Source organism: Oncorhynchus nerka, linkage group LG3, assembly GCF_034236695.1.
Source record: "Oncorhynchus nerka isolate Pitt River linkage group LG3, Oner_Uvic_2.0, whole genome shotgun sequence".
Lineage (NCBI taxonomy): Eukaryota > Metazoa > Chordata > Actinopteri > Salmoniformes > Salmonidae > Oncorhynchus > Oncorhynchus nerka.
The window spans coordinates 3,380,694-3,398,798 of record NC_088398.1 but is presented as its reverse complement, the minus strand read 5'-3'; the positions used below and the strand labels follow the sequence as shown (position 1 = coordinate 3,398,798).

Below are 18,105 nucleotides of genomic sequence, written 5' to 3'. Positions count from 1 at the left end.
CCATAGAGGTTTAATGTGGTCTGTGACGTATCGTCCTGCCTTGGAGTTATCGTTCCAGTCTAGTCTCAGGTTAGAGTGTCTTTATCTCAGGGGTAACTTACCCATAGAGGTTTAATGTGGTCTGTGACGTATCGTCCTGCCTTGGAGTTATCGTTCCAGTCTAGTCTCAGGTTAGAGTGTCTTTATCTCAGGGGTAACTTACCCATAGAGGTTTAATGTGGTCTGTGACGTATCGTCCTGCCTTGGAGTTATCGTACCAGTCTAGTCTCAGGTTAGAGTGTCTTTATCTCAGGGGTAACTTACCCATAGAGGTTTAATGTGGTCTGTGACGTATCGTCCTGCCTTGGAGTTATCGTTCCAGTCTAGTCTCAGGTTAGAGTGTCTTTATCTCAGGGGTAACTTACCCATAGAGGTTTAATGTGGTCTGTGACGTATCGTCCTGCCTTGGAGTTATCGTTCCAGTCTAGTCTCAGGTTAGAGTGTCTTTATCTCAGGGGTAACTTACCCATAGAGGTTTAATGTGGTCTGTGACGTATCGTCCTGCCTTGGAGTTATCGTACCAGTCTAGTCTCAGGTTAGAGTGTCTTTATCTCAGGGGTAACTTACCCATAGAGGTTTAATGTGGTCTGTGACGTATCGTCCTGCCTTGGAGTTATCGTACCAGTCTAGTCTCAGGTTAGAGTGTCTTTATCTCAGGGGTAACTTACCCATAGAGGTTTAATGTGGTCTGTGACGTATCGTCCTGCCTTGGAGTTATCGTACCAGTCTAGTCTCAGGTTAGAGTGTCTTTATCTCAGGGGTAACTTACCCATAGAGGTTTAATGTGGTCTCTGACGTATCGTCCTGCCTTGGAGTTATCGTTCCAGTCTAGTCTCAGGTTAGAGTGTCTTTATCTCAGGGGTAACTTACCCATAGAGGTTTAATGTGGTCTGTGACGTATCGTCCTGCCTTGGAGTTATCGTACCAGTCTAGTCTCAGGTTAGAGTGTCTTTATCTCAGGGGTAACTTACCCATAGAGGTTTAATGTGGTCTGTGACGTATCGTCCTGCCTTGGAGTTATCGTACCAGTCTAGTCTCAGGTTAGAGTGTCTTTATCTCAGGGGTAACTTACCCATAGAGGTTTAATGTGGTCTGTGACGTATCGTCCTGCCTTGGAGTTATCGTTCCAGTCTAGTCTCAGGTTAGAGTGTCTTTATCTCAGGGGTAACTTACCCATAGAGGTTTAATGTGGTCTCTGACGTATCGTCCTGCCTTGGAGTTATCGTTCCAGTCTAGTCTCAGGTTAGAGTGTCTTTATCTCAGGGGTAACTTACCCATAGAGGTTTAATGTGGTCTGTGACGTATCGTCCTGCCTTGGAGTTATCGTTCCAGTCTAGTCTCAGGTTAGAGTGTCTTTATCTCAGGGGTAACTTACCCATAGAGGTTTAATGTGGTCTGTGACGTATCGTCCTGCCTTGGAGTTATCGTACCAGTCTAGTCTCAGGTTAGAGTGTCTTTATCTCAGGGGTAACTTACCCATAGAGGTTTAATGTGGTCTGTGACGTATCGTCCTGCCTTGGAGTTATCGTTCCAGTCTAGTCTCAGGTTAGAGTGTCTTTATCTCAGGGGTAACTTACCCATAGAGGTTTAATGTGGTCTGTGACGTATCGTCCTGCCTTGGAGTTATCGTACCAGTCTAGTCTCAGGTTAGAGTGTCTTTATCTCAGGGGTAACTTACCCATAGAGGTTTAATGTGGTCTGTGACGTATCGTCCTGCCTTGGAGTTATCGTACCAGTCTAGTCTCAGGTTAGAGTGTCTTTATCTCAGGGGTAACTTACCCATAGAGGTTTAATGTGGTCTGTGACGTATCGTCCTGCCTTGGAGTTATCGTTCCAGTCTAGTCTCAGGTTAGAGTGTCTTTATCTCAGGGGTAACTTACCCATAGAGGTTTAATGTGGTCTGTGACGTATCGTCCTGCCTTGGAGTTATCGTTCCAGTCTAGTCTCAGGTTAGAGTGTCTTTATCTCAGGGGTAACTTACCCATAGAGGTTTAATGTGGTCTGTGACGTATCGTCCTGCCTTGGAGTTATCGTTCCAGTCTAGTCTCAGGTTAGAGTGTCTTTATCTCAGGGGTAACTTACCCATAGAGGTTTAATGTGGTCTGTGACGTATCGTCCTGCCTTGGAGTTATCGTTCCAGTCTAGTCTCAGGTTAGAGTGTCTTTATCTCAGGGGTAACTTACCCATAGAGGTTTAATGTGGTCTGTGACGTATCGTCCTGCCTTGGAGTTATCGTTCCAGTCTAGTCTCAGGTTAGAGTGTCTTTATCTCAGGGGTAACTTACCCATAGAGGTTTAATGTGGTCTGTGACGTATCGTCCTGCCTTGGAGTTATCGTACCAGTCTAGTCTCAGGTTAGAGTGTCTTTATCTCAGGGGTAACTTACCCATAGAGGTTTAATGTGGTCTGTGACGTATCGTCCTGCCTTGGAGTTATCGTTCCAGTCTAGTCTCAGGTTAGAGTGTCTTTATCTCAGGGGTAACTTACCCATAGAGGTTTAATGTGGTCTGTGACGTATCGTCCTGCCTTGGAGTTATCGTACCAGTCTAGTCTCAGGTTAGAGTGTCTTTATCTCAGGGGTAACTTACCCATAGAGGTTTAATGTGGTCTGTGACGTATCGTCCTGCCTTGGAGTTATCGTTCCAGTCTAGTCTCAGGTTAGAGTGTCTTTATCTCAGGGGTAACTTACCCATAGAGGTTTAATGTGGTCTGTGACGTATCGTCCTGCCTTGGAGTTATCGTTCCAGTCTAGTCTCAGGTTAGAGTGTCTTTATCTCAGGGGTAACTTACCCATAGAGGTTTAATGTGGTCTGTGACGTATCGTCCTGCCTTGGAGTTATCGTACCAGTCTAGTCTCAGGTTAGAGTGTCTTTATCTCAGGGGTAACTTACCCATAGAGGTTTAATGTGGTCTGTGACGTATCGTCCTGCCTTGGAGTTATCGTACCAGTCTAGTCTCAGGTTAGAGTGTCTTTATCTCAGGGGTAACTTACCCATAGAGGTTTAATGTGGTCTGTGACGTATCGTCCTGCCTTGGAGTTATCGTTCCAGTCTAGTCTCAGGTTAGAGTGTCTTTATCTCAGGGGTAACTTACCCATAGAGGTTTAATGTGGTCTGTGACGTATCGTCCTGCCTTGGAGTTATCGTTCCAGTCTAGTCTCAGGTTAGAGTGTCTTTATCTCAGGGGTAACTTACCCATAGAGGTTTAATGTGGTCTGTGACGTATCGTCCTGCCTTGGAGTTATCGTACCAGTCTAGTCTCAGGTTAGAGTGTCTTTATCTCAGGGGTAACTTACCCATAGAGGTTTAATGTGGTCTGTGACGTATCGTCCTGCCTTGGAGTTATCGTACCAGTCTAGTCTCAGGTTAGAGTGTCTTTATCTCAGGGGTAACTTACCCATAGAGGTTTAATGTGGTCTGTGACGTATCGTCCTGCCTTGGAGTTATCGTACCAGTCTAGTCTCAGGTTAGAGTGTCTTTATCTCAGGGGTAACTTACCCATAGAGGTTTAATGTGGTCTGTGACGTATCGTCCTGCCTTGGAGTTATCGTTCCAGTCTAGTCTCAGGTTAGAGTGTCTTTATCTCAGGGGTAACTTACCCATAGAGGTTTAATGTGGTCTGTGACGTATCGTCCTGCCTTGGAGTTATCGTTCCAGTCTAGTCTCAGGTTAGAGTGTCTTTATCTCAGGGGTAACTTACCCATAGAGGTTTAATGTGGTCTGTGACGTATCGTCCTGCCTTGGAGTTATCGTACCAGTCTAGTCTCAGGTTAGAGTGTCTTTATCTCAGGGGTAACTTACCCATAGAGGTTTAATGTGGTCTGTGACGTATCGTCCTGCCTTGGAGTTATCGTTCCAGTCTAGTCTCAGGTTAGAGTGTCTTTATCTCAGGGGTAACTTACCCATAGAGGTTTAATGTGGTCTGTGACGTATCGTCCTGCCTTGGAGTTATCGTACCAGTCTAGTCTCAGGTTAGAGTGTCTTTATCTCAGGGGTAACTTACCCATAGAGGTTTAATGTGGTCTGTGACGTATCGTCCTGCCTTGGAGTTATCGTTCCAGTCTAGTCTCAGGTTAGAGTGTCTTTATCTCAGGGGTAACTTACCCATAGAGGTTTAATGTGGTCTGTGACGTATCGTCCTGCCTTGGAGTTATCGTTCCAGTCTAGTCTCAGGTTAGAGTGTCTTTATCTCAGGGTAACTTACCCATAGAGGTTTAATGTGGTCTGTGACGTATCGTCCTGCCTTGGAGTTATCGTTCCAGTCTAGTCTCAGGTTAGAGTGTCTTTATCTCAGGGGTAACTTACCCATAGAGGTTTAATGTGGTCTGTGACGTATCGTCCTGCCTTGGAGTTATCGTACCAGTCTAGTCTCAGGTTAGAGTGTCTTTATCTCAGGGGTAACTTACCCATAGAGGTTTAATGTGGTCTGTGACGTATCGTCCTGCCTTGGAGTTATCGTACCAGTCTAGTCTCAGGTTAGTGTCTTTATCTCAGGGGTAACTTACCCATAGAGGTTTAATATGGTCTGTGACGTATCGTCCTGCCTTGGAGTTATCGTACCAGTCTAGTCTCAGGTTAGAGTGTCTTTATCTCAGGGGTAACTTACCCATAGAGGTTTAATGTGGTCTCTGACGTATCGTCCTGCCTTGGAGTTATCGTTCCAGTCTAGTCTCAGGTTAGAGTGTCTTTATCTCAGGGGTAACTTACCCATAGAGGTTTAATGTGGTATGTGACGTATCGTCCTGCCTTGGAGTTATCGTACCAGTCTAGTCTCAGGTTAGAGTGTCTTTATCTCAGGGGTAACTTACCCATAGAGGTTTAATGTGGTCTGTGACGTATCGTCCTGCCTTGGAGTTATCGTACCAGTCTAGTCTCAGGTTAGAGTGTCTTTATCTCAGGGGTAACTTACCCATAGAGGTTTAATGTGGTATGTGACGTATCATCCTGCCTTGGAGTTATCGTTCCAGTCTAGTCTCAGGTTAGATTGTCTTTACCTCAGGGGTAACTTACCCATAGAGGTTTAATGTGGTCTCTGACGTATCGTCCTGCCTTGGAGTTATCGTTCCAGTCTAGTCTCAGGTTAGAGTGTCTTTATCTCAGGGGTAACTTACCCATAGAGGTTTAATGTGGTCTGTGACGTATCGTCCTGCCTTGGAGTTATCGTACCAGTCTAGTCTCAGGTTAGAGTGTCTTTATCTCAGGGGTAACTTACCCATAGAGGTTTAATGTGGTCTGTGACGTATCGTCCTGCCTTGGAGTTATCGTCCAGTCTAGTCTCAGGTTAGAGTGTCTTTATCTCAGGGGTAACTTACCCATAGAGGTTTAATGTGGTCTGTGACGTATCGTCCTGCCTTGGAGTTATCGTACCAGTCTAGTCTCAGGTTAGAGTGTCTTTATCTCAGGGTAACTTACTTACCCATAGAGGTTTAATGTGGTCTGTGACGTATCGTCCTGCCTTGGAGTTATCGTTCCAGTCTAGTCTCAGGTTAGAGTGTCTTTATCTCAGGGGTAACTTACCCATAGAGGTTTAATGTGGTCTGTGACGTATCGTCCTGCCTTGGAGTTATCGTTCCAGTCTAGTCTCAGGTTAGAGTGTCTTTATCTCAGGGGTAACTTACCCATAGAGGTTTAATGTGGTCTGTGACGTATCGTCCTGCCTTGGAGTTATCGTTCCAGTCTAGTCTCAGGTTAGAGTGTCTTTATCTCAGGGGTAACTTACCCATAGAGGTTTAATGTGGTCTGTGACGTATCGTCCTGCCTTGGAGTTATCGTACCAGTCTAGTCTCAGGTTAGAGTGTCTTTATCTCAGGGGTAACTTACCCATAGAGGTTTAATGTGGTCTGTGACGTATCGTCCTGCCTTGGAGTTATCGTTCCAGTCTAGTCTCAGGTTAGAGTGTCTTTATCTCAGGGGTAACTACCCATAGAGGTTTAATGTGGTCTGTGACGTATCGTCCTGCCTTGGAGTTATCGTACCAGTCTAGTCTCAGGTTAGAGTGTCTTTATCTCAGGGGTAACTTACCCATAGAGGTTTAATGTGGTCTGTGACGTATCGTCCTGCCTTGGAGTTATCGTTCCAGTCTAGTCTCAGGTTAGAGTGTCTTTATCTCAGGGGTAACTTACCCATAGAGGTTTAATGTGGTCTGTGACGTATCGTCCTGCCTTGGAGTTATCGTACCAGTCTAGTCTCAGGTTAGAGTGTCTTTATCTCAGGGGTAACTTACCCATAGAGGTTTAATGTGGTCTGTGACGTATCGTCCTGCCTTGGAGTTATCGTACCAGTCTAGTCTCAGGTTAGAGTGTCTTTATCTCAGGGGTAACTTACCCATAGAGGTTTAATGTGGTCTGTGACGTATCGTCCTGCCTTGGAGTTATCGTTCCAGTCTAGTCTCAGGTTAGAGTGTCTTTATCTCAGGGGTAACTTACCCATAGAGGTTTAATGTGGTCTGTGACGTATCGTCCTGCCTTGGAGTTATCGTACCAGTCTAGTCTCAGGTTAGAGTGTCTTTATCTCAGGGGTAACTTACCCATAGAGGTTTAATGTGGTCTGTGACGTATCGTCCTGCCTTGGAGTTATCGTACCAGTCTAGTCTCAGGTTAGAGTGTCTTTATCTCAGGGGTAACTTACCCATAGAGGTTTAATGTGGTCTGTGACGTATCGTCCTGCCTTGGAGTTATCGTTCCAGTCTAGTCTCAGGTTAGAGTGTCTTTATCTCAGGGGTAACTTACCCATAGAGGTTTAATGTGGTCTGTGACGTATCGTCCTGCCTTGGAGTTATCGTACCAGTCTAGTCTCAGGTTAGAGTGTCTTTATCTCAGGGGTAACTTACCCATAGAGGTTTAATGTGGTCTGTGACGTATCGTCCTGCCTTGGAGTTATCGTTCCAGTCTAGTCTCAGGTTAGAGTGTCTTTATCTCAGGGGTAACTTACCCATAGAGGTTTAATGTGGTCTGTGACGTATCGTCCTGCCTTGGAGTTATCGTTCCAGTCTAGTCTCAGGTTAGAGTGTCTTTATCTCAGGGGTAACTTACCCATAGAGGTTTAATGTGGTCTGTGACGTATCGTCCTGCCTTGGAGTTATCGTTCCAGTCTAGTCTCAGGTTAGAGTGTCTTTATCTCAGGGGTAACTTACCCATAGAGGTTTAATGTGGTCTGTGACGTATCGTCCTGCCTTGGAGTTATCGTACCAGTCTAGTCTCAGGTTAGAGTGTCTTTATCTCAGGGGTAACTTACCCATAGAGGTTTAATGTGGTCTGTGACGTATCGTCCTGCCTTGGAGTTATCGTACCAGTCTAGTCTCAGGTTAGAGTGTCTTTATCTCAGGGGTAACTTACCCATAGAGGTTTAATGTGGTCTGTGACGTATCGTCCTGCCTTGGAGTTATCGTACCAGTCTAGTCTCAGGTTAGAGTGTCTTTATCTCAGGGGTAACTTACCCATAGAGGTTTAATGTGGTCTGTGACGTATCGTCCTGCCTTGGAGTTATCGTACCAGTCTAGTCTCAGGTTAGAGTGTCTTTATCTCAGGGGTAACTTACCCATAGAGGTTTAATGTGGTCTGTGACGTATCGTCCTGCCTTGGAGTTATCGTTCCAGTCTAGTCTCAGGTTAGAGTGTCTTTATCTCAGGGGTAACTTACCCATAGAGGTTTAATGTGGTCTGTGACGTATCGTCCTGCCTTGGAGTTATCGTACCAGTCTAGTCTCAGGTTAGAGTGTCTTTATCTCAGGGTAACTTACCCATAGAGGTTTAATGTGGTCTGTGACGTATCGTCCTGCCTTGGAGTTATCTCCAGTCTAGTCTCAGGTTAGAGTGTCTTTATCTCAGGGGTAACTTACCCATAGAGGTTTAATGTGGTCTGTGACGTATCGTCCTGCCTTGGAGTTATCGTACCAGTCTAGTCTCAGGTTAGAGTGTCTTTATCTCAGGGGTAACTTACCCATAGAGGTTTAATGTGGTCTGTGACGTATCGTCCTGCCTTGGAGTTATCGTACCAGTCTAGTCTCAGGTTAGAGTGTCTTTATCTCAGGGGTAACTTACCCATAGAGGTTTAATGTGGTCTGTGACGTATCGTCCTGCCTTGGAGTTATCGTCCAGTCTAGTCTCAGGTTAGAGTGTCTTTATCTCAGGGGTAACTTACCCATAGAGGTTTAATGTGGTCTGTGACGTATCGTCCTGCCTTGGAGTTATCGTTCCAGTCTAGTCTCAGGTTAGAGTGTCTTTATCTCAGGGGTAACTTACCCATAGAGGTTTAATGTGGTCTGTGACGTATCGTCCTGCCTTGGAGTTATCGTTCCAGTCTAGTCTCAGGTTAGAGTGTCTTTATCTCAGGGGTAACTTACCCATAGAGGTTTAATGTGGTCTGTGACGTATCGTCCTGCCTTGGAGTTATCGTTCCAGTCTAGTCTCAGGTTAGAGTGTCTTTATCTCAGGGGTAACTTACCCATAGAGGTTTAATGTGGTCTGTGACGTATCGTCCTGCCTTGGAGTTATCGTTCCAGTCTAGTCTCAGGTTAGAGTGTCTTTATCTCAGGGGTAACTTACCCATAGAGGTTTAATGTGGTCTGTGACGTATCGTCCTGCCTTGGAGTTATCGTTCCAGTCTAGTCTCAGGTTAGAGTGTCTTTATCTCAGGGGTAACTTACCCATAGAGGTTTAATGTGGTCTGTGACGTATCGTCCTGCCTTGGAGTTATCGTACCAGTCTAGTCTCAGGTTAGAGTGTCTTTATCTCAGGGGTAACTTACCCATAGAGGTTTAATGTGGTCTGTGACGTATCGTCCTGCCTTGGAGTTATCGTACCAGTCTAGTCTCAGGTTAGAGTGTCTTTATCTCAGGGGTAACTTACCCATAGAGGTTTAATGTGGTCTGTGACGTATCGTCCTGCCTTGGAGTTATCGTACCAGTCTAGTCTCAGGTTAGAGTGTCTTTATCTCAGGGGTAACTTACCCATAGAGGTTTAATGTGGTCTGTGACGTATCGTCCTGCCTTGGAGTTATCGTTCCAGTCTAGTCTCAGGTTAGAGTGTCTTTATCTCAGGGGTAACTTACCCATAGAGGTTTAATGTGGTCTGTGACGTATCGTCCTGCCTTGGAGTTATCGTTCCAGTCTAGTCTCAGGTTAGAGTGTCTTTATCTCAGGGGTAACTTACCCATAGAGGTTTAATGTGGTCTGTGACGTATCGTCCTGCCTTGGAGTTATCGTTACCAGTCTAGTCTCAGGTTAGAGTGTCTTTATCTCAGGGGTAACTTACCCATAGAGGTTTAATGTGGTCTGTGACGTATCGTCCTGCCTTGGAGTTATCGTACCAGTCTAGTCTCAGGTTAGTGTCTTTATCTCAGGGGTAACTTACCCATAGAGGTTTAATATGGTCTGTGACGTATCGTCCTGCCTTGGAGTTATCGTACCAGTCTAGTCTCAGGTTAGAGTGTCTTTATCTCAGGGGTAACTTACCCATAGAGGTTTAATGTGGTCTGTGACGTATCGTCCTGCCTTGGAGTTATCGTTCCAGTCTAGTCTCAGGTTAGAGTGTCTTTATCTCAGGGGTAACTTACCCATAGAGGTTTAATGTGGTCTCTGACGTATCGTCCTGCCTTGGAGTTATCGTACCAGTCTAGTCTCAGGTTAGAGTGTCTTTATCTCAGGGGTAACTTACCCATAGAGGTTTAATGTGGTCTGTGACGTATCGTCCTGCCTTGGAGTTATCGTACCAGTCTAGTCTCAGGTTAGAGTGTCTTTATCTCAGGGGTAACTTACCCATAGAGGTTTAATGTGGTCTGTGACGTATCGTCCTGCCTTGGAGTTATCGTTCCAGTCTAGTCTCAGGTTAGAGTGTCTTTATCTCAGGGGTAACTTACCCATAGAGGTTTAATGTGGTCTGTGACGTATCGTCCTGCCTTGGAGTTATCGTTCCAGTCTAGTCTCAGGTTAGAGTGTCTTTATCTCAGGGGTAACTTACCCATAGAGGTTTAATGTGGTCTGTGACGTATCGTCCTGCCTTGGAGTTATCGTTCCAGTCTAGTCTCAGGTTAGAGTGTCTTTATCTCAGGGGTAACTTACCCATAGAGGTTTAATGTGGTCTGTGACGTATCGTCCTGCCTTGGAGTTATCGTTCCAGTCTAGTCTCAGGTTAGAGTGTCTTTATCTCAGGGGTAACTTACCCATAGAGGTTTAATGTGGTCTGTGACGTATCGTCCTGCCTTGGAGTTATCGTTCCAGTCTAGTCTCAGGTTAGAGTGTCTTTATCTCAGGGGTAACTTACCCATAGAGGTTTAATGTGGTCTGTGACGTATCGTCCTGCCTTGGAGTTATCGTACCAGTCTAGTCTCAGGTTAGAGTGTCTTTATCTCAGGGGTAACTTACCCATAGAGGTTTAATGTGGTCTGTGACGTATCGTCCTGCCTTGGAGTTATCGTACCAGTCTAGTCTCAGGTTAGAGTGTCTTTATCTCAGGGGTAACTTACCCATAGAGGTTTAATGTGGTCTGTGACGTATCGTCCTGCCTTGGAGTTATCGTACCAGTCTAGTCTCAGGTTAGAGTGTCTTTATCTCAGGGGTAACTTACCCATAGAGGTTTAATGTGGTCTGTGACGTATCGTCCTGCCTTGGAGTTATCGTTCCAGTCTAGTCTCAGGTTAGAGTGTCTTTATCTCAGGGGTAACTTACCCATAGAGGTTTAATGTGGTCTGTGACGTATCGTCCTGCCTTGGAGTTATCGTTCCAGTCTAGTCTCAGGTTAGAGTGTCTTTATCTCAGGGGTAACTTACCCATAGAGGTTTAATGTGGTCTGTGACGTATCGTCCTGCCTTGGAGTTATCGTACCAGTCTAGTCTCAGGTTAGAGTGTCTTTATCTCAGGGGTAACTTACCCATAGAGGTTTAATGTGGTCTGTGACGTATCGTCCTGCCTTGGAGAGTTCCAGTCTAGTCTCAGGTTAGAGTGTCTTTATCTCAGGGGTAACTTACCCATAGAGGTTTAATGTGGTCTGTGACGTATCGTCCTGCCTTGGAGTTATCGTACCAGTCTAGTCTCAGGTTAGATTGTCTTTACCTCAGGGGTAACTTACCCATAGAGGTTTAATGTGGTCTCTGACGTATCGTCCTGCCTTGGAGTTATCGTACCAGTCTAGTCTCAGGTTAGAGTGTCTTTATCTCAGGGGTAACTTACCCATAGAGGTTTAATGTGGTCTGTGACGTATCGTCCTGCCTTGGAGTTATCGTTCCAGTCTAGTCTCAGGTTAGAGTGTCTTTATCTCAGGGGTAACTTACCCATAGAGGTTTAATGTGGTCTGTGACGTATCGTCCTGCCTTGGAGTTATCGTTCCAGTCTAGTCTCAGGTTAGAGTGTCTTTATCTCAGGGGTAACTTACCCATAGAGGTTTAATGTGGTCTGTGACGTATCGTCCTGCCTTGGAGTTATCGTTCGTTCCAGTCTAGTCTCAGGTTAGAGTGTCTTTATCTCAGGGGTAACTTACCCATAGAGGTTTAATGTGGTCTGTGACGTATCGTCCTGCCTTGGAGTTATCGTCCAGTCTAGTCTCAGGTTAGAGTGTCTTTATCTCAGGGGTAACTTACCCATAGAGGTTTAATGTGGTCTGTGACGTATCGTCCTGCCTTGGAGTTATCGTACCAGTCTAGTCTCAGGTTAGAGTGTCTTTATCTCAGGGGTAACTTACCCATAGAGGTTTAATGTGGTCTGTGACGTATCGTCCTGCCTTGGAGTTATCGTTCCAGTCTAGTCTCAGGTTAGAGTGTCTTTATCTCAGGGGTAACTTACCCATAGAGGTTTAATGTGGTCTGTGACGTATCGTCCTGCCTTGGAGTTATCGTTCCAGTCTAGTCTCAGGTTAGAGTGTCTTTATCTCAGGGGTAACTTACCCATAGAGGTTTAATGTGGTCTGACGTATCGTCCTGCTGGAGTTATCGTTCCAGTCTAGTCTCAGGTTAGAGTGTCTTTATCTCAGGGGTAACTTACCCATAGAGGTTTAATGTGGTCTGTGACGTATCGTCCTGCCTTGGAGTTATCGTACCAGTCTAGTCTCAGGTTAGAGTGTCTTTATCTCAGGGGTAACTTACCCATAGAGGTTTAATGTGGTCTGTGACGTATCGTCCTGCCTTGGAGTTATCGTTCCAGTCTAGTCTCAGGTTAGAGTGTCTTTATCTCAGGGGTAACTTACCCATAGAGGTTTAATGTGGTCTGTGACGTATCGTCCTGCCTTGGAGTTATCGTACCAGTCTAGTCTCAGGTTAGAGTGTCTTTATCTCAGGGGTAACTTACCCATAGAGGTTTAATGTGGTCTGTGACGTATCGTCCTGCCTTGGAGTTATCGTACCAGTCTAGTCTCAGGTTAGAGTGTCTTTATCTCAGGGGTAACTTACCCATAGAGGTTTAATGTGGTCTGTGACGTATCGTCCTGCCTTGGAGTTATCGTTCCAGTCTAGTCTCAGGTTAGAGTGTCTTTATCTCAGGGGTAACTTACCCATAGAGGTTTAATGTGGTCTGTGACGTATCGTCCTGCCTTGGAGTTATCGTCTAGTCCAGTCTAGTCTCAGGTTAGAGTGTCTTTATCTCAGGGGTAACTTACCCATAGAGGTTTAATGTGGTCTGTGACGTATCGTCCTGCCTTGGAGTTATCGTTCCAGTCTAGTCTCAGGTTAGAGTGTCTTTATCTCAGGGGTAACTTACCCATAGAGGTTTAATGTGGTCTGTGACGTATCGTCCTGCCTTGGAGTTATCGTACCAGTCTAGTCTCAGGTTAGAGTGTCTTTATCTCAGGGGTAACTTACCCATAGAGGTTTAATGTGGTCTGTGACGTATCGTCCTGCCTTGGAGTTATCGTACCAGTCTAGTCTCAGGTTAGAGTGTCTTTATCTCAGGGTAACTTACCCATAGAGGTTTAATGTGGTCTCTGACGTATCGTCCTGCCTTGGAGTTATCGTTCCAGTCTAGTCTCAGGTTAGAGTGTCTTTATCTCAGGGGTAACTTACCCATAGAGGTTTAATGTGGTCTGTGACGTATCGTCCTGCCTTGGAGTTATCGTACCAGTCTAGTCTCAGGTTAGAGTGTCTTTATCTCAGGGGTAACTTACCCATAGAGGTTTAATGTGGTCTCTGACGTATCGTCCTGCCTTGGAGTTATCGTTCCAGTCTAGTCTCAGGTTAGAGTGTCTTTATCTCAGGGGTAACTTACCCATAGAGGTTTAATGTGGTCTCTGACGTATCGTCCTGCCTTGGAGTTATCGTACCAGTCTAGTCTCAGGTTGGAGTGTCTTTATCTCAGGGGTAACTTACCCATAGAGGTTTAATGTGGTCTATGACGTATCATCCTGCCTTGGAGTTATCAACCAGTCAGTCTCAGGTTAGAGTGTCTTTATCTCAGGGGTAACTTACCCATAGAGGCTAGACGCCTGCAGTGAAAATACTTCTGCTTCCTCAAAGGACAAATCACACAAAGTGTATACTATGTGTGTCTGTGAGGAGTGTGTCTGTGTGTCTGTGAGGAGTGTGTCTATGAGGAGTGTGTATGTGTGTCTATGAGGAGTGTGTATGTGTGTCTGTGAGGAGTGTGTATGTGTGTCTGTGAGGAGTGTGTATGTGTGTATGTGAGGAGTGTGTATGTGTGTATGAGGAGTGTGTATGTGTGTCTGTGAGGAGTGTGTATGTGTGTCTATGAGGAGTGTGTATGTGTGTATGTGTGTCTATGAGGAGTGTGTATGTGTGTCTGTGAGGAGTGTGTATGCGTGTCTGTGAGGAGTGTGTATGCGTGTCTGTGAGGAGTGTGTATGCGTGTCTGTGAGGAGTGTGTATGTGTGTCTATGAGGAGTGTGTATGTGTGTCTGTGAGGAGTGTGTATGTGTGTCTGTGAGGAGTGTGTATGTGTGTCTATGAGGAGTGTGTATGTGTGTCTGTGAGGAGTGTGTATGTGTGTCTATGAGGAGTGTGTATGTGTGTCTGTGAGGAGTGTGTATGTGTGTCTGTGAGGAGTGTGTATGTGTGTCTATGAGGAGTGTGTATGTGTGTCTGTGAGGAGTGTGTATGTGTGTCTGTGAGGAGTGTGTATGTTTGTCTATGAGGAGTGTGTATGTGTGTCTGTGAGGAGTGTGTATGTGTGTCTATGAGGAGTGTGTATGTGTGTCTGTGAGGAGTGTGTATGTGTGTCTGTGAGGAGTGTGTATGTGTGTCTATGAGGAGTGTGTATGTGTGTCTATGAGGAGGGTGTATGTGCGTCTGTGAGGAGTGTGTATGTGTGTCTATGAGGAGGGTGTATGTGTGTCTGTGAGGAGTGTGTATGTATGTGTGTCTATGAGGAGTGTGTATGTGTGTCTATGAGGAGGGTGTATGTGCGTCTGTGAGGAGTGTGTCTGTGTGTCTATGAGGAGGGTGTATGTGCGTCTGTGAGGAGTGTGTATGTGTGTCTGTGAGGAGGGTGTATGTGCGTCTGTGAGGAGTGTGTATGTGTATCTGTGAGGAGTGTGTATGTGTGTCTATGAGGAGTGTGTATGTGTGTGTGTGTAACTGTCATCATGTGTTACCTGGTCTTGCAGATCATCGTAGAGGGGAGAGGTCCCTGTACTCTCTCCATCATGGCCAGGTGCTCCTGGTTGTCATGGGTCTGAGACAAACACAAACACTGGTCAGCAGAAGCTATAAACTCCCAACTTAGTTCACTTTCACTTGTATCACACAAACAACAAACACACAAACAGTCTTTTGTAACTAACATTGTGGGGACACACAATTCAGTCCTATTCAACAACCAGTTTTCCCTAACCCCTAATCCTTAACCGTAACTCTAACCCTTACTTTAACCCTAGCCCCAAAACCTAACTTTAACACTAACCTTAATCCTAACCCATAACCCTAAAACTAACCCTAACTCCTAACTCTAACGCTAACTCCTAACGCTAACTCCTAACGCTAACTCCTAACGCTAACTCCTAACCCTAACTCCTAACCCTAACTCCTAACCCTAACTCCTAACCCTAACTCCTAACCCTAACTCTAACCCTAACTCTAATCCTAAACCCCCTAGAAATAGCATTTGACGTTGTGGGGGCTAACAAAATGTCCCCAGTTGGTCAAATGTTTGTTTGTTTAGTATAGTATAGTATAGTATAGTATAGTATAGTTAAGCATGTCCACACAGACACGTCCACACAGTACCTGATATAGGGTGAAGCCCTATAGTAGTAGTACTCAAACAGGATGCAGCCGATACTCCAGACATCACACGGATGACTCCAGCCCAGCTCTGAGTTGGAACAGTAACACATGTTCAGCTAGCCAATAGTCCAAGATTAGAGTGTGATGTGTGTAGGTTACCCAGAATAACTTCAGAACCACGGTAGTGGCGTGTAGATATGATGGTGCTGTGGTGTTCGTGCTCAAACGTGGCACTGCCAAAATCCACCAGCCTTACTGTTGTATCCTTCACTCTCCTCTCATCCCGCTTCTGAGAGAGCGAGAGAAATAGAGGTGGGGGGCAGAGAGAGAGGGGGGGACAGAGAGGGGGACAGAGAAAGAGGGGGGGACAGAGAGAGCGAGAGAAATAGAGGTGGGGGGACAGAGAGAGAGGGGGTGGAGAGAGAGGGGGGACAGAGAAAGAGGGGGGGGACAGAGAGAGCGAGAGAAATAGAGGTGGGGGGGACAGAGAGAGGGGGAGGCAGAGGAGGGGGGGAGAGAGAGGGAGGGACAGAGAGAGAGGGGGACAGAGAAAGAGGGGGACAGAGAGAGCGAGAGAAATAGAGGTGGGGGGACAGAGAGAGAGGGGGCAGAGAGAGAGAGAGGGGGACAGAGAGAGAGGGGGACAGAGAGGGGGGGACAGAGAGAGGGGGGCAGAGAGAGGGGGGACAGAGAGAGAGGGGGACAGAGAGAGAGGGGGGACAGAGAGAGAGAGTGAGAGAGAGGGGGGGAGAAAGAAGAAGACAAGAAGAAAGGAGGGGAAAGGAAGATACAGGCATTTTATCAATTAGATTTGCTCACCTTCTGCATCCACTATCCTCAGTCCTCTATCCTCCGTCCACTATCCACCGTCCTCTATCATTCGCCCTCTCTCCTTCGTCCTTGGTCCTCTCTCCTTCGTCCTCTATCCTCCGCCCTCTCTCCTTCGTTCTCTCTCCTTCGTTCTCTCTCCTCTGTCCTCCGCCCTCTGTCCTCCGCCCTCTGTCCTCCGCCCTCTGTCCTCCGCCCTCTCTCCTCCGTCCTCTCTCCTTCGTTCTCTCTCCTCCTCCCTCTATCCTCCGTCCTCTCTCCTCCGCCCTCTGTCCTCCGCCCTCTGTCCTCCGCCCTCTGTCCTCCGCCCTAAGGTAAAAGTTCATCTAGGAGGATTGGCAAGGAGAGTGACCGGGGTTGAAATGAGACGGTCCTTCTCCACACATCAGGCAAATGACGTTTACAGGGGTGGATCCCAAAATAAATGTTTAAAGTGATCAAAACAAATTAAGATGCAAAAAAGTTTATGGTTAAAACAATACGTAGCATATTGTTTTTAAAAGTGTACATGTTTTTATATATATTTCAAAGGGGATGTGGTATGTTTCAAATGGGGTGTGGTATATTTCAAATGGGGTGTGGCAGATGTCAAAACTCTTCTGCAGTAGGATACTGTAGACATGAGTATCCTCAATGAAAAGTGGCTATCGAGGAGGGGACGACACTCTTCTTTGCCTACTAATAAATTGACACACTCCTCGACCACTCATCGGTTTCCGGGTCACAGATGAGAGAGGACAGAGGAGAGAGGAGGAGAAACCCCCAGATACAGCGTAGGTAAAGCAGAGAGTGATGAAGGAAGGATAAAGCCCTCCCCCTCCCTCTCACCTTCTCAGCGTTGTAAGTGATGGTGTAGTCAGAGTTGACAAACAGGATGTTCTCAGGTTTGAGGTCAGTGTGGGTCAGCTTGTTGATATGGAGAACTGCAGAGGGAAACAGATAAACCATGCATCCATCATGATAATACCTGGACAGCCAAGGTGAAACTGCCCAGCGTTGCACTTGCTGCCCATAGTTCCTCTACAGTATGTAGGAGACCAGCGGTATTCAACTCTGACCCTACGAGGTCCGGAGCCTGCTGATTTTCTGTTCTACCTGATACTTAATTGCTCTAAATCAGTCCCTGATTAGAGCGGAACAATGAAAAAAGCAGTGAAACTGGCTTTGAGGCCCAGAGTTGAGTTTTAGGCTTGTAGACTGAGCTACATCAATGAACCAGCGCCCTCTTCTGGTCAAAGAGACCAATACCAGACACGAAACAATCCCTGGTAAGTAATGTCATAGTCTATGGAAGTAGTCACCACCAACCCTGGTTCTGGAGAGCTACCAGCATGCACATGGGCATACATATATGTGTGTGACACACTCACAGTTGACAGCGAGGCAGATCTGGTAGGCCATCTGGCGGATGTGATCCATACAGTACGGCAGGAAGTTGTTCTCCTTCAGGAAGTCAAAAGTGCTGAGGGCTAGCAGCTCCATGGAGATACACACATGACCATGGTAGTCAAACCAGTCCAGCATCTGAACACATTGACTGAGAGCGAGAGAGGGGGGGGGGGGGAGAAGTAAAGAGAAAGCCACAGAAAGTGAGGGAAACAACTTCTCAAACTTTCTACTGGTTCATCAGACTCCGTACTGTTTGTTGTGTGGGTCTTTCTCGTTGATTTTCTCCAGGACATTGATCTCCAGTTGAGCAGCTTGTCTGTACTTCTCCATGTTCTTAATGATCTTCAGAGCTACATGTGCAATTAAAGACTGGGAAGTAGAGGAGTCTCTTTATGAGAGGGCTCGAAAACATTCACCTATCATGTCTTTTCAATGTGTGAAGACTAGAGGATAGTGGGAGGGACTAGTAGATGTAAACATAGCCTACATCTCTCTTGTAGAACGTCTCCATTCTGGTAGACCAGGTGACCATCATCAGGGGCCTTCTCGTTCTTCCCTGGCCCCTCACTGCTGCTCCGCTAGGGGTCAGAGGTCAGGGGTTTAGAGGAGGGGACTACAGGGCAAAAGTCATCAGCATAGTTGGACTGAGCCTCTCAATAACACACACACACAGCTGACATAACAGCTGCTTAA

General features: G+C 46.2%; 1 protein-coding gene across 1 annotated transcript in view; it reads right to left on the bottom strand.

Moving 5' to 3' along the window:
* The window catches only part of LOC115125607 (dual specificity protein kinase CLK2-like), a 45,493-nt gene that overhangs the window by 24,021 nt on the left and 3,367 nt on the right, over positions 1-18,105 (bottom strand). The window contains exons 2-8 of the mRNA XM_065007119.1: positions 17,900-17,990; positions 17,663-17,781; positions 17,394-17,560; positions 16,852-16,946; positions 15,355-15,484; positions 15,196-15,283; positions 14,565-14,644 (exon numbers count right to left, since the gene is read on the bottom strand). Of these exons, the coding sequence (XP_064863191.1) occupies positions 14,614-14,644; positions 15,196-15,283; positions 15,355-15,484; positions 16,852-16,946; positions 17,394-17,560; positions 17,663-17,781; positions 17,900-17,947 (678 nt within the window). The 5' untranslated portion in view covers positions 17,948-17,990 and the 3' untranslated portion in view covers positions 14,565-14,613. The remainder of the gene's footprint in view (positions 1-14,564; positions 14,645-15,195; positions 15,284-15,354; positions 15,485-16,851; positions 16,947-17,393; positions 17,561-17,662; positions 17,782-17,899; positions 17,991-18,105) is intronic.